This window comes from Pelodiscus sinensis, chromosome 1 (assembly GCF_049634645.1).
Source record: "Pelodiscus sinensis isolate JC-2024 chromosome 1, ASM4963464v1, whole genome shotgun sequence".
NCBI classification, from domain to species: domain Eukaryota; kingdom Metazoa; phylum Chordata; order Testudines; family Trionychidae; genus Pelodiscus; species Pelodiscus sinensis.
In genome coordinates, this window is record NC_134711.1 from 58,929,492 (window position 1) to 58,943,060 (window position 13,569).

The 13,569-nt window shown below is 51.6% G+C and overlaps 1 protein-coding gene across 3 annotated transcripts; it reads right to left on the reverse strand.

The window, feature by feature from the left end:
- Positions 1 to 8,088: 8,088 nt before the first annotated feature.
- LOC142829675 (uncharacterized) lies at positions 8,089 to 13,265 on the reverse strand. 3 transcript variants are annotated; one of them, XM_075930737.1, is made up of 2 exons: positions 13,042 to 13,265; positions 8,089 to 11,155 (listed from the first exon to the last, which is right to left on the reverse strand). In XM_075930737.1, the coding sequence occupies exon 2, from the start codon at positions 11,100 to 11,102 to the stop codon at positions 8,415 to 8,417; it is 2,688 nt and encodes an 895-aa protein (XP_075786852.1). In that variant the 5' UTR covers positions 11,103 to 11,155; positions 13,042 to 13,265; the 3' UTR covers positions 8,089 to 8,414. The 3 variants fall into 3 exon arrangements, with proteins under 3 accessions (XP_075786852.1, XP_075786849.1, XP_075786844.1); XM_075930734.1 differs by having other exon boundaries at positions 13,013 to 13,265; XM_075930729.1 differs by lacking the exon at positions 13,042 to 13,265 and having other exon boundaries at positions 8,402 to 8,733; positions 9,588 to 12,752.
- Between the last annotated feature and the right edge of the window lie 304 nt (positions 13,266 to 13,569).

Consider the following 13,569-nt stretch of genomic DNA (forward strand, 5'->3'; position numbering starts at 1 on the left):
AGATAGGGACTGTAGGTTTGTTCTTAAGTTGAATCTGTATGTAAGTCGGAACTGGCGTCCAGATTCAGCCGCTGCTGAAACAGATCAGTTTCAACAGCGGCTGAATCTGGAGGCCAGTTCTGACTTACATACAGATTCAACTTAAGAACCCCAGGCATCCCCAAGTCAGCTGCTGCTGAAACTGATCAGTGGCTGATTCCAGAAAGCCCGGGGCAGGGGCTTCCTGTAGTCAGCCACTGGTCAGTTTCAGCAGCTGCTGACTTGGGGACACCTGGGGCAGAGCAGCTGGGGTGCTGCTGGGTTGGTCCAGTGGCGCCCAGAGCAGCACTACGGGACCAACCAGCAGCGCCCCAGCTGCTGTACCACAGGCGTCCGGAGCAAAGCGGCGGAACACGCGGGCAGCGGACAGCCCAGATGCGTCTGGGCTGTCAGCTGGCCGCGTACTCTGCGGCTTTGCTCTGCTTTGCTCCCCGTCCCCCTGGTCTGCAGACCAGGGGGATGGGGAGCAAAGCAGAGCAAAGCCACGGCGCGTCTGGCAGCAGGATAGCCACGACGCATCTGCAGACCAGGGGGACGGGGAGCACAGCAGAGCAGAGCAGTGCAAAGCGGTGGAACACGCGGGCAGCGGACAGCCCAGACGCGTCTGGGCTGTCAGCTGGCCGCGTGTTCCGCAGCTTTGCTCTGCTCCCCGTCCCCCTGGTCTGCAGACCAGGGGGACGGGGAGCAGAGCAGAGCAAAGCCGCGGAGCACGTGGCCAGCTGACAGCCCAGATGCGTCCGGGCTGTCCGCTGCCCGCGTGTTCCGCCGCTTTGCTTCCTCTCCCTGGTCTGCTGGAGACCAGGGAGAGGGAGGGCCCCGTTCGTAACTGTGGATCCAATGTAAGTCGGATCCGCGTAACTCGGGGACTGCCTGTACTAGTTTTAAATAAAGAAAATAAAAAGCATTCCTGTCAATTATCTATGAAACTTGACTTCATTCGCTAGTAAATGAACTGAACAAACACTAAGGAATAAAAATCACTGTATGATATAATTATAACAACAAGATTTTGGAGGGACAGAGACACAAAATTAATGGGGGAAGGAGAATAAGGAAATAAGAAGTAGATGGAATACATTTTGATTTATATAAAGAATTTGATAATGTCTCATCTTTAAAATGTAATTAAATGAGCCTGGAACTGAGAGTTTACTCTTAGTATGAAAACTGGCTAAAGGAAAAAGCCCAACAAAGAGAGCTGTGATATTTAGCAATGGATTGAGCTCAGGAGGTTTTTTGGAACATGCCACGGTGTAGATGGAGATTTTAAATGGTCAATTGATCATCAAAGTTGGAGATGGAAAAGACCTAAAAGATCCATCTTCATTAATGACCAGGAAGACAAGGGTAGACAGCATGATAATTAAATTAGTGAATGATAATAATTGGGAGATGTAGCAAATGTCCTTTTTCAGTAAAGAGAAAAATAATACACTGGAACCTAGAAAAGTTAGACATATTTGCTGGAAACAACAAAACAAGATGCAGCTTGAGAGAATACAGCTAGCATGCTGGTATTAATAATCTGAAACATATTTATTGTGAGAGCAGACAGATAAAATAGGAATATACAATGTTATGTTTTAACCAAAAAAAAACAGTAAATTTTGGGCTAAACAGAAACAGCATGTCTTGTACTGTTAAAGTGATAATCCCTTTTATTATAACTGACAGAACCTAGAATAATGTTTTCAATTCTGGACAGATCATAATCTGAAAGATGTCTTAAAAATGAAGGAAGTTTGGTCAAAAGGACAAAAGTGATATGGAAGCGTGAAGGGGCCAATTTATGAGGAAAGACAGAGAGATAAGTATCCAGAGATCCACTAACGGGGAAGGAGGAGGAGGATGGAGGGAGATATGCTGCCAGCTTGTAAATATGTGAAGTGAGATACAGGAGTAAAAGGATATAATTAAAGCCAATGTAGACAGAATATCAAGAATTGTGGGAAGGAAAGAATGAGATCCATTACACTATAGAACAGTATCCTGCTAGAAACCTTTATGAAAAAAACCTGACCAAGTTCTAGAGAATACACAGGGAGGTAAACCCAGGGCAAAGGGGGAATAATCATAGAGAAGGAATCAAATTGTTGCCCATTCTAGGAACAGAAATGTTCTGGTTATAGCTGAGCCCTAAATGGGCTTAATAGTTCTTTTCCAGTAAGATTAAGATCTAATATTGCTCAAGCAGAGTTTTCCTTCTCATTGATGCTGTTTTCAAACAGCAGAACAACTGGAGACCATATGTAGTTTTCCCTTCCCAAACTAAAAATTGTTAGTGTAATATGACAGCCTTTGCACAGCCCTCTCCTGAGCAGCAGAGACTACCTCTCAGTTGTAGCTGAGGAACTGGCCAGGATCTTCTCTGGACCGTCAGCTACAGGTGCTATTTCCAGAGAAGCTCTCTTAGGTCCCAGATTATAGGATGTGGGGTACGTAAAGAGGAGGAGTTGGGTGTTAATAGGGTAAGGAAACAGCAACTGCATCTAACTCATCCACTCCGCCAGGGGCGGCCCTAGATTAGCTGCCAGTAACTGGCACCCTAGGTGAACCATGCAATCAGTGCCCCCACCTCCAAACCCCTCAATGATATTGTGCCACCATTTGGCACCCCATTTAACCTGGCACCCTAGGCGACAGCCTAGTTTGCCTATATGGACAGGCCACCCCTGTACTCTGCCATGACCATTTTGAACTTTAAATATGATCCAGCTAGCTTCCTTGACCATCTTCTCCTTCTAAAGAAGTCAAATTAAAGACCTTGGGCATTAGTACAAAGCTTTGCATTCACGGACACAAATCCCAATATCAGAATATCTCATAGTGCAGTGATTCAGGTACTCCCCTCAGATGTGGCAGAGCCCTGTTCAAATCCCATCTCTCCCCCCCACCCAAGTGGCATGATTACTTGAACTGGCTCTCCCAAATCTCAGTGCATACATTAACTATTGGTCTAAAAGTTAATAAGAAGGCCCTCATCCATGGGTAATGGAGATGGAGGGGGCAAGGCCCTTCGCTTCTCTCCCATTCCCATGCACACTTTGTAAACAAGGCACCAGTTCCTCCCACCTTTGAGAACCTGAACCTGACAGGGGCAAAATGAGGGAGAAAGTCCAGGGGTTCCAAGCCCACCTTGGCCCCTGACTGAAGCTCGGGGGCGTAACAGCAAAGCCCCTTGCCAGCTGGCATGAAGGAGGGGCAGTTAGGTGGAACTTGAATAAACACTGTTGCAATCTGGTGCACGGGTCACATCATTCTAATCTGGTTGCTTCTCCTACACACACACACACACACACACACACACACACACTTCCGCAGTTCTTCTGGCATCCATGTCCTCCTCCCTCCAGCCCCTGGCTTCTTGCTGTGGTTCAGAAGTCACCAGTGTGATTTGCTATTCCAATGATGATAACTGTTCAGTTGTGTGCATGCCCCCTCTGTCTCCGCACATATAGCCCATACCACAGATTCTGAGAAAGCCCCCAAAGACCGAAAAATCAGATAAGGTTTGAAGGTAGTAGGCCACGTTTATTGTAAATACAGCATAATAAAAGTCTTATTTGCATTACAAGGCACTCAATACACTTTTGGGAGCTGTTCAAAATACTACTACTAATAAAATAGTAATAATAATAAATAATAATATGTAATGGGTGAATTTAGCACTGACTGGAGATTTGCAAACCTCTCTCACTATTTTGGAGTGCTTACAAATCCTTTAGAGTGTGCAAAACTTTTTAATCCTGTAATTTAAACCAAGGTTTATTTTTTCAAGGGAGAACATAGGTTAATTGAATCTCTCTCATAGTGTCTCTGTGAAAACAAGAGCAGAGAGGAAAAACAAATACAGTCTCTTACATGGATTAAGAACTTGATAATGCTAGTGACCAAATTTCACACCCCATGATATCTGATGCTTTTCAAAATTAACCAGGATGACTTTGTCCAGTCAAAAAAAAAAAAAAAAACAATTGACACTAATACACCAGAGCTGTAAGGATAGTGAAAATGATAGTTGAAATGTAACTTACACTTCTTGTCCATGAAGAATCAGCTGGGATGAGCCTTGATAGCTGTATCACAGTCAAAATATGGAATGCACTGCAAACAGAGAAAGCCCTCCATTCAGGATTAGGTTAAGAGAGATGATGCCTTACAACTGAGCAATTCATGTTTCTTTTTTCTCATTTTCTCCATAGTGATATCAGTTTATGCCCTGACATAGGAATGAAAAAAACCTTGATGCAATGATCCACACTCCACAATTCAAATATCAGGCATTCCCCACTCCTGGAAATCTGTCTTTGCACTTCTGAAGCAGTCAGACAATAATGCATCAACAGTTGAACAATTTCAATCAGAATTTTACTAAGCAGAGGCTGCCCCAGTCAGAATAAAGGAGGTCTAACATTGGTCAGAGAAGGAATCTGGAGTCAGCCCAGGTCAAATATCAGAAGGTCAGAGTCTGAGACAGGGCAGAAGGCAAACCAAATGCCAGGAAGCAGGCAGGCTTGGATTACCAAGAGATCAGCAGCAGACTGTAGGAACAGGTGTTTCAGGAGACGTAGTCCTGACCAGGGAGAATCCAGTTGCATGGACAGCTTCCTGTTCCTGTCCTTGGGATAAATAGAGGCTGGACACCAATCAGAACACTCAGGGTTCTACCAATCGGATCCCAGAACTGGAGTCCTCTGTCTGAGTTCAGTGGCTATTCTAGCAACTGTTTGCAGGTCAGTGGGTGCCAGGCTGGAACTTCCTAACTCTTAAGAACCCTCTGAATCTGGATTCAAAATCTGTGGTTTCTGCCATCATCCCCTCCCCAAGGGGTGCCCTCAGGATGACATGGGCCAAGACTTTTAGGGGTTATTCCTATGGAATGCTTGCACATGTGTGTGTACATTTTTCTGTCAGCTCCCAACTGCACTCCTCAGGACTGTATGTCTTCTAGCCAATAAGATACCAGAGCTTGCCATATTTATATTTAGTATCCAGGATCTCATGAACCATGTACCTCATGGCCCTGTACCTGCATCAATGGATGAAGTGTCTGGGGCCTGTGAGGGAAAGGGTTCTCTGTATAGGATTTCAAAATCAATACATGAAAAATTGGTTGACTCTTCAGAGAGTGGGGTAGTTGAAATTCATACGTAACCAATTTAACCTATTGCCCCACCTTATCTTTTTATGGGGAGGATGTTTACACGTTGTCCCAGAATGCATGGACTGAAGATGGCCTAGTGAGCTGTTGTGGCCACCTTACTAACTCGCCACAGTAGAAGCAGAGATGCTGCTACTATTATCATTCCTTTTATAGGGGGCTGAGTTGTTGATGGTCTACATCCATTAGCATTGACGTGGCAGGAGGTGGTTGTGAAAAGATCATAGTACCTGGATTGGAGGTTTGCAGGATCCCTCCCTTCATTCCCATAATCAATTTTCTGTACAGTTGAAATCTCTACCCAAGATAATCCATCTTTAATTTCTTCTTGCAGGCCCCCCAGAACTGATATATCTGTGCTGCCTCATTCCAGTCTGTATCAGCTGTGAGGTGGAGAAACTGCACAACATAGCAGGCTATGGTGCACTGCCCCTGTTGGAGCTTCTTTAGGGCAGATTCCATCATTCCAGTTGTGGGTATTGTCAAATAGTACCAATATGCCTTGGAGAAAGGCCTCCCAGTTTGTCAGCCCTAGCTGTCATGCTCCAAGGGGGAAGCCCACTAGAATGCTTCCCTAGACAGCAGGCTGATGGCCAGGCTCACCTTTGCATGATCAGTATTATAGGACTGAGGATGCATCATGAACAGGAGATGGTACTGGTTTATAAAACCCCTAAATGACTAGCAATTACCTTCAAACTATTTCAGCAGTGTTATCAGGGATCAGGGCTGAGCTGAAGCCCTGAAGTCAGACAGATGACTTGGCACAGCAGGATTTGGTTGTCTGCTGGAAAATGCAACAATTCCAGTGTTCCCAAAGAGATAGTCAGGTCTATTCTGCTGGCACTATGCCCACTCCTGTGGCCTAAGTGGTCCACACAAGCTGTCATGGCTGGGATATGAGCAATCTGACCTGGGGGTCAAAGCAGGATTAAGGATCAGTCAGGTACCAGGAGATCAGTATGAGACAGGCCATTGGGCAAACCCCATATGTCAGGAGGGAGGCAAGATCAGGTTACCAGGAGATCAGCAGCAGTAGGAGCGGGTAATTGCAAGGGAAGCAATTACAGGGGAGAACTCAGCTGCATGGACAGCTTCCTGTTCCTGTGCTCAAGTTAAATAGAGGCAGTCTCAGATTGAGAGTTCCTTTGGAATTTTGGGCACTGCTCCAGCCCCTCTGGGTCCCAATCTCACTTCTTCCACTCCCTTTCCCCACATTTCTGCAGTTTACCAGGAGGGATGTGCAGAGGCAGAAACATAGATTTCCCTTTCCTCCCCACAATATTTTCATTGTGGGGTGCAAGCCCACACCAGCACCCAAGTTCTGTCACCTGTCGAAGCAATAGTCTCTTGGGATGTCTAAGCCTGGCATTGTACATGGCACAGGCCTGGCTGTTGTAGTGTGGGGTAGAGTGTCTCCCCCGGGACCTTGAGTCCAACCACAGAACCCATGGGGCCTTCTCAGAACCTCCCCCACCCAAACTTCTCAGCTCCAGGAATCATAGCCCTGAGTCTTCCTCTTCCTTGAGGGTGAACACACATGGGCCTGGCCAGTTCCTCTGGACATGTGTGGGCCTAGCTCCCAGCTCCCCTGTTCAGTACAGAAGGAGAAAGTCCTTGAGTACGACTCCTGAAGCACATCTGCTCTGACCCCAGCTGCCTGCTCAGGGCAGGAGCTGGCAGCCTCTACAGTGCCTCCAGATCCCCTAGCCCACTGCCTATACTATGCCAGTCTCAGATATGCGGAGCAGCTGCCATTCTCATTTGCTGCCTCTGAGATCTATGATTAACAGGGATCCTCATCTCCTGATCCTCCCTTCATCAAGTCAAAGTGGCTTCTATACGCTCAGAAAAAAAATGTTGTGGGAAAAAGGTACAACAAACATCTTGGACTTCACTAAACATCTGACGAGAGTCTTGTACGGCTTGCACATAGTAATACCCATTTTAGGAGACGTCTCAAACCCTCTGATGGACTTTTATATTGATCTAGGATTACTGATGTCAGGCAAGGATTCCACCCTCCCTCATCATGTGCACCTCTTGCTGCAAAATTGTGCTCCACAATCTAAATCTTTATATCACTAAAAATATATTTCTGTCCCTTGTGCTTGCTAATAGACATATAAACACATGAATGCAAGTGAATTTCTCCATTTTCCCAATTCTGTGTTACTCGCAAGACGACAACATTGCCAACTACTCATTTAATAGATTCATGGCCACTGAGGCCACTATTATTAAATTAAATACTTTATAGAGGTGTTATGCAGGTGAGACTAGATTATCATAATTCCTGTATCAAGCACATAACTTCTGCTTGAGTTACAGCATGTATTTTAGAAAGATATCCAATCTTAATTTAATGGCTTAAAGTGATGGAGAACCCATCACATGCCTAGGTAAGTTGTTCCAATGGTTAATGACCCTCACTGTTTAAAGAAAAGAAAAGCATACCTTATATCTAGCCAGCATTTGTCTAACTTCATCTTCCAGCTATTGGGCCTTTTTCTGCTAGATTAAACAGCCCTCTACTAACAGAAATCTTTTCCCTGTATAGTCATTTATAGACTCCTATCAAGTCACCTATTACCCTTTCCTTAAATAAATTAGATTGAGCTTCTAAAGCCTCTCATTGTAAGACAAGTTGTCCAGAACTCAAATTATTCTTTCAGCTATTTTGTGATGTTTTTGACATCCTTTTTGCAATGTGGACACTGGAATTGGACATAGTATTCCATCTGATTACTCTCATACAGTGACTATATCACCTCTCTATTCTTATTGGATATTTTTCTTATACGTGCAAGGGTTACATTAGCCCTCTTAGCCACAGCATTATACTAGAAGCAGAAATATCTAAATAGTTTGCTTATAGCACACTGTCGAGGGGCTCGCCCCTGTCTTGGGGTTGCCACCCCCATCCGGGGCCTGACTCGGCCCATCTGGGCCTAGCCCTCAAAGTACACTGCCCCTCTCGTAGGGGAAATACGGCCCACCGGCCTAGTCCCAAAGCACAATGCCCCTGTGCTAGGGGGAATACGGCCTCCCGGCCTAGTTCACAGTTTGCAGGCCCAGGGGCCTAGTCCACAGCTTGCAGGCCCAGGGGCCTAGTCCACAGCTTGCAGGCCCAGGGGCCTAGTCCACAGTTTGCAGGCCCGGAGGCCTAGTTCACAGTTTGCAGTTTGTTACCCTGCTCCCACGTGTCAGGGTCTCAGGCAGCAGGGGTAGGGGGGTCCGGGCCCTCCCTCTCCACCGGACCCCGACCCAGGGCCCTAGTAGTTTCGGGTGGTTCCCACCACTGGCTCGGCGGGGGCTCCTCCCCGCAACGCCCCGAGCCCTCAGGGGCTTCTACAGCTCCCTGCCCTGGGTCGCTTCCTACCCCTTGCTCGCAGCCTGCCGCGGTCCCACCTGTCGGCGTCGGTCGACGAGCTGTAGCGGTCCTCCCCCTGGCAGCTGCAGAGTTGGCGGAGTCCGGTCCAGCACTCGGGACGCGGGTGGTCGGTCGGCGGCTCCGGCGTTGGGGCCGAGCCCTGCAGAGGCCCGGCAGCAGCACGCTCAGCTCCCCCGGCGACTCCCTCTCTGCCCAGTGGCCGCTAGCTCCTGCTCGGGTCACAGTCTGCCCTTTCTGAGCAGGCCAGAAGCCTTTTATACCTTGGCTCCCTTTGGAGCATGCCCAGTAGGGCTGTGTGGGTGGGGCCCTCTCCGCCCCCGGCCCCAGGTGGTTTCCCTGGGCTTGAGTGCGGGGCGGGGCCGCCCCGTCACACACCCCCCCACTTAAGTGGGTACCTATCCCCTCGTCCGTTCCCGTCTCTTCTTCCCCCACTCTGGAAAGGAAATCCGCATTCGTGTGCGCCTTCCCTGGGCGATGGGTTATACTGAAATTGTACGGCTGTAAAGATAGATACCACCGCATTAAACGGGGGTTCGTCTCCTTCATGCTATTTAACCATTTCAGGGGGGCATGGTCTGTCACCACCTGAAACGTGTTGCCCAATAAATAATATCTTAGGGCGTCTACAGCCCACTTTATTGCCAATGCCTCCTTTTCTATAGTAGCGTAGTTCTGTTCTCGTGGGAAGAGCTTGCGGCTCAAATAAACTATCGGGTGCTCCCCTCCCTCTGCCTGTTGGGACAGCACTGCCCCCAAGCCTCTTTCTGATGCATCCGTTTGCAGTAGGAAGGGCTTTGAAAAATCTGGGTGGAACAGGACCGGGGCTTTAGTAAGCTGGTCCTTCAGTGTCCTGAAAGCCACCTCACAGTCCGCTGACCATTGTACCTTGTTCGGCTGGGTACTTTTCGTGAGGTCAGATAGAGGGGCTGCAATGTCCGCAAAACCGGGGATAAACCGGCGGTAGTACCCCGCAAGCCCCAAGAACTGGCGTACCTGCTTTTTGGTTGCGGGTGTCTTGCACTCCTGCACGGCTTTCACTTTGTCCACCAGCGGTCGTACTGTCCCTTGCCCGACCGTGTACCCCAAGTAGGTTACTTCCCGGCGTCCCAGCTGGCATTTTCGTGGGTTGGCTGTGAGGCCGGCCTCCTTCAGGGACTTCAATACGGCTTCTAAGTGCTGCAGATGGGCCGTCCACGTTGGGCTATAGATCACCACGTCATCTATATATGCGGCTGCGTAGGCGTGATGGGGCTGTAACAATCGGTCCATTAATCGTTGGAACGTGGCCGCTGCCCCATGCAGTCCGAATGGCATGGTCACGAATTGAAACAGGCCCCACGGTGTAGGGAAGGCCGTCTTCTCCTTAGAGGCTGGTGTCAGTGGGATCTGCCAATACCCTTTCGTCATGTCCAGGATGGAGAAGTATTCCGCTTGGCCGAGCCGTTCCAAGAGCTCCTCGGTTCGGGGCATCGGGTAGGCATCGAACCGCGAGATGGCATTCACTTTCCGAAAATCGATGCAAAATCGCGTCGTGCCGTCTGGCTTCGGGACTAGAACTATGGGACTCTTCCACTCACTATGAGATTCCTCCACCACTCCCATCTCTAGCATGGTCTGGAGTTCCCGCTGGACTGTTTCCCACATCTTCCTAGGGAGGGGCCGGTGTTGGTCTCGCACCTTATGGCCTGGCCGGGTAGCGATGTGGTGATGCGTGGTGCGGACGCGGCCGGGTCGAGTGGAGAAAAACGGCTCGAACCTCTGGGCCACTCGCTGTAATTCTCCCCGCTGTACTGGACTCAACTCGGGGCCCATCGTTATCTGAGCCTCCCCCTGGAGGTCCTCTACGGCTGGCCCGAGCTCTGGATCCGGGGGATATGGGGTGACCAGTAGTCCTTCGGCGGTCTTCCACTCCTTCAAGAGGTTGATGTGGTATAATCGTACCTCTCTCCTCCTCCCCGGCAGCCTCACTTCGTAGTCCACCGTCCCTATTCGCCGGACCACCTCGAACGGGCCTTGCCATCGGGCCAATAGCTTGGACTCTCGAGAGGGCAGCAGGACGAGGACGTGGTCCCCCGGTTCAAAGGAGCGGAGTTTGGCCCCTCGGTTGTAATAGCGGGCTTGGACCTCCTGCGCCTGTAGGAGGTTAGCCCTGGCAAATTCCCCTACCTTCCGCAGGCGTTCCCGCAGCTGTAAGATATAGGGTACTGTCCCTTGGACACGCGATTCTTGTTCTTCCCAACTTTCTCGTAAAAGGTCGAGTATTCCCCTCGGCTGTCGCCCATATAGGAGCTCGAATGGGGAGAAACCCGTTGACGCCTGGGGGACCTCCCGAATGGCAAACAACAAGGCTGGTAGGAGCTTGTCCCAGTGTCGAGGGTCCTCAGCCACGAACTTACGCAGCATCGTCTTTAGCGTTTGGTTAAAACGCTCCACCAGGCCGTCTGTCTGGGGATGGTAAACCGTCGTCCTCAGAGGGTGGATGTTCAGTAGCCGCGATAGTTCTGCCATCAGCCGGGACGACACATTGGTCCCCTGGTCGGTCAGGATCTCCTTCGGTATCCCTACTCGAGCAAACAGTTTAAAAAGTTCTTCGGCCAGAGTGCGGGCGGTGGTATTACGTAGGGGAACCGCTTCTGGGTAACGGGTGGCATAGTCCACCACCACCATGATGTATTGACAGCCTGAGCTGGCCTTTTCTAGGGGTCCCACCAGGTCCAACCCGATCCTTTCAAAGGGGACCCCTATCACGGGCAGGGCCACCAGGGGGGCTTTCGGCACCCCCTTTCTACTGGTGAGTTGGCACTCGGGGCAGGATTCACAGAAGGCCCTCACGGCGTGGTGTATGCCCGGCCAAAAAAACCTCATCCCTATCCGTTGCAGGGTCTTTTCTCGCCCGAGGTGGCCAGCCCAAGGCAGCCGGTGCGCCAGCCGGAGTACGGCGTTCCTAAACCTGTGGGGGACCAGGAGCTGCCAGATGTCTTCCCCCGTCTGGGGTTCCCGGACCACCCTATATAGCCGATCTGCCTTCACACAGAACCGAGGGCCTTGGGGCTTACGGGGATCGTGGCTGGTCCCCTCCCCTGGGTCCTGTACCTGCTCCCAAGCTCGACTCAGGGTCTGGTCTTCCCTTTGCTCTCTCATAAAGTCGCCCTCTACTTCTAGGGTTTCGACTTCCTCCTCCCAGGCGGGGTGGTCTCCCTGGTTCGGTGGCAAGCCCGCCGCTGTTCCCGGGTTCGGCCTCTCCTCCCCCCTTAGACTCTTGCCTTGGGCGGCTTCCTCCAGGTCGTGTGGGGAGGTGCCCCGCCCTGGCACTGACTGCTGGCCCCACTCCCGCAACACCCGGCTTAGGCCTCTCCAATCGCGGCCTAATATCACGGGGTAGGCGAGCGTCGGGACCAACCCCACGCTGTAGACCCCCACCTCCTGGCCATCATCTAGCCGCACCCATGCTGTCGGGTACGCCCGTACGTCCCCGTGTACGCACAGCAACCGGATGGGGCCCCCGGCTGGTTCTGGCTCAGCTATTAGGTCGGCCCTAACTAGGGTCTGGCTGCACCCTGAGTCCACCAGTGCCACCGTGGGGTTCCCTTCTACTCTAAGTCTCACCACCATTTTAGCAGGGTCCGTTGGCCCCCTACCAGGCTCGGCAATCGGCGCTTGCCCAAAGGGGCAGACCCCGGGGGGCACCGCCCTTCCCTGGGCCCCCAACTGACTCGCGACCTCCCGCTCCCATCGGTCCTGTCGCTCTTGTAGGCCTGCCAACTGCCTCCGCAGTTCGGTCAGGTCCCCTTCATACCGCTGTCGCCAGGTCAGCAACCCCGGTTTCTGTCCCCGGGGTCCTCGCAGCCCGCATCTACCACTCCCCTTTGCCAGCCCCTCTGTCCAGGGGCGGGGTCGCGTGCCCACATTCTCCACCATGTGTCAAGGGGCTCGCCCCTGTCTTGGGGTTGCCACCCCCATCCGGGGCCTGACTCGGCCCATCTGGGCCTAGCCCTCAAAGTACACTGCCCCTCTCGTAGGGGAAATACGGCCCACCGGCCTAGTCCCAAAGCACAATGCCCCTGTGCTAGGGGGAATACGGCCTCCCGGCCTAGTTCACAGTTTGCAGGCCCAGGGGCCTAGTCCACAGCTTGCAGGCCCAGGGGCCTAGTCCACAGCTTGCAGGCCCAGGGGCCTAGTCCACAGTTTGCAGGCCCGGAGGCCTAGTTCACAGTTTGCAGTTTGTTACCCTGCTCCCACGTGTCAGGGTCTCAGGCAGCAGGGGTAGGGGGGTCCGGGCCCTCCCTCTCCACCGGACCCCGACCCAGGGCCCTAGTAGTTTCGGGTGGTTCCCACCACTGGCTCGGCGGGGGCTCCTCCCCGCAACGCCCCGAGCCCTCAGGGGCTTCTACAGCTCCCTGCCCTGGGTCGCTTCCTACCCCTTGCTCGCAGCCTGCCGCGGTCCCACCTGTCGGCGTCGGTCGACGAGCTGTAGCGGTCCTCCCCCTGGCAGCTGCAGAGTTGGCGGAGTCCGGTCCAGCACTCGGGACGCGGGTGGTCGGTCGGCGGCTCCGGCGTTGGGGCCGAGCCCTGCAGAGGCCCGGCAGCAGCACGCTCAGCTCCCCCGGCGACTCCCTCTCTGCCCAGTGGCCGCTAGCTCCTGCTCGGGTCGTAGTCTGCCCTTTCTGAGCAGGCCAGAAGCCTTTTATACCTTGGCTCCCTTTGGAGCATGCCCAGTAGGGCTGTGTGGGTGGGGCCCTCTCCGCCCCCGGCCCCAGGTGGTTTCCCTGGGCTTGAGTGCGGGGCGGGGCCGCCCCGTCACACACACTTTCTCATGTTCTGAAATTCACAGCTAACCTCTACCCAGCTTCCAAACCTCCAGCTTCTCCACTGACAATGGCAACTGTACTTTAAAAATTAGCAATATAAAAATACATGGTGCATCAAAAACTGAAATCTATAAAAGAAATGGAATTCAGTATAAAAATTGAAAAAC

Coding starts and splice junctions, on each gene's coding strand:
- LOC142829675 (XM_075930729.1), bottom strand. CDS start 12,512: ATGGTGGAGAATGTGGGCACGCGACCCCGCCCCTGGACAGAGGGGCTG. Junction 8,734..9,587: donor CACCCGCAACCAAAAAGCAG/GTACGCCAGTTC, acceptor GGGCCTCTGCAG/GGCTCGGCCCCAACGCCGGA.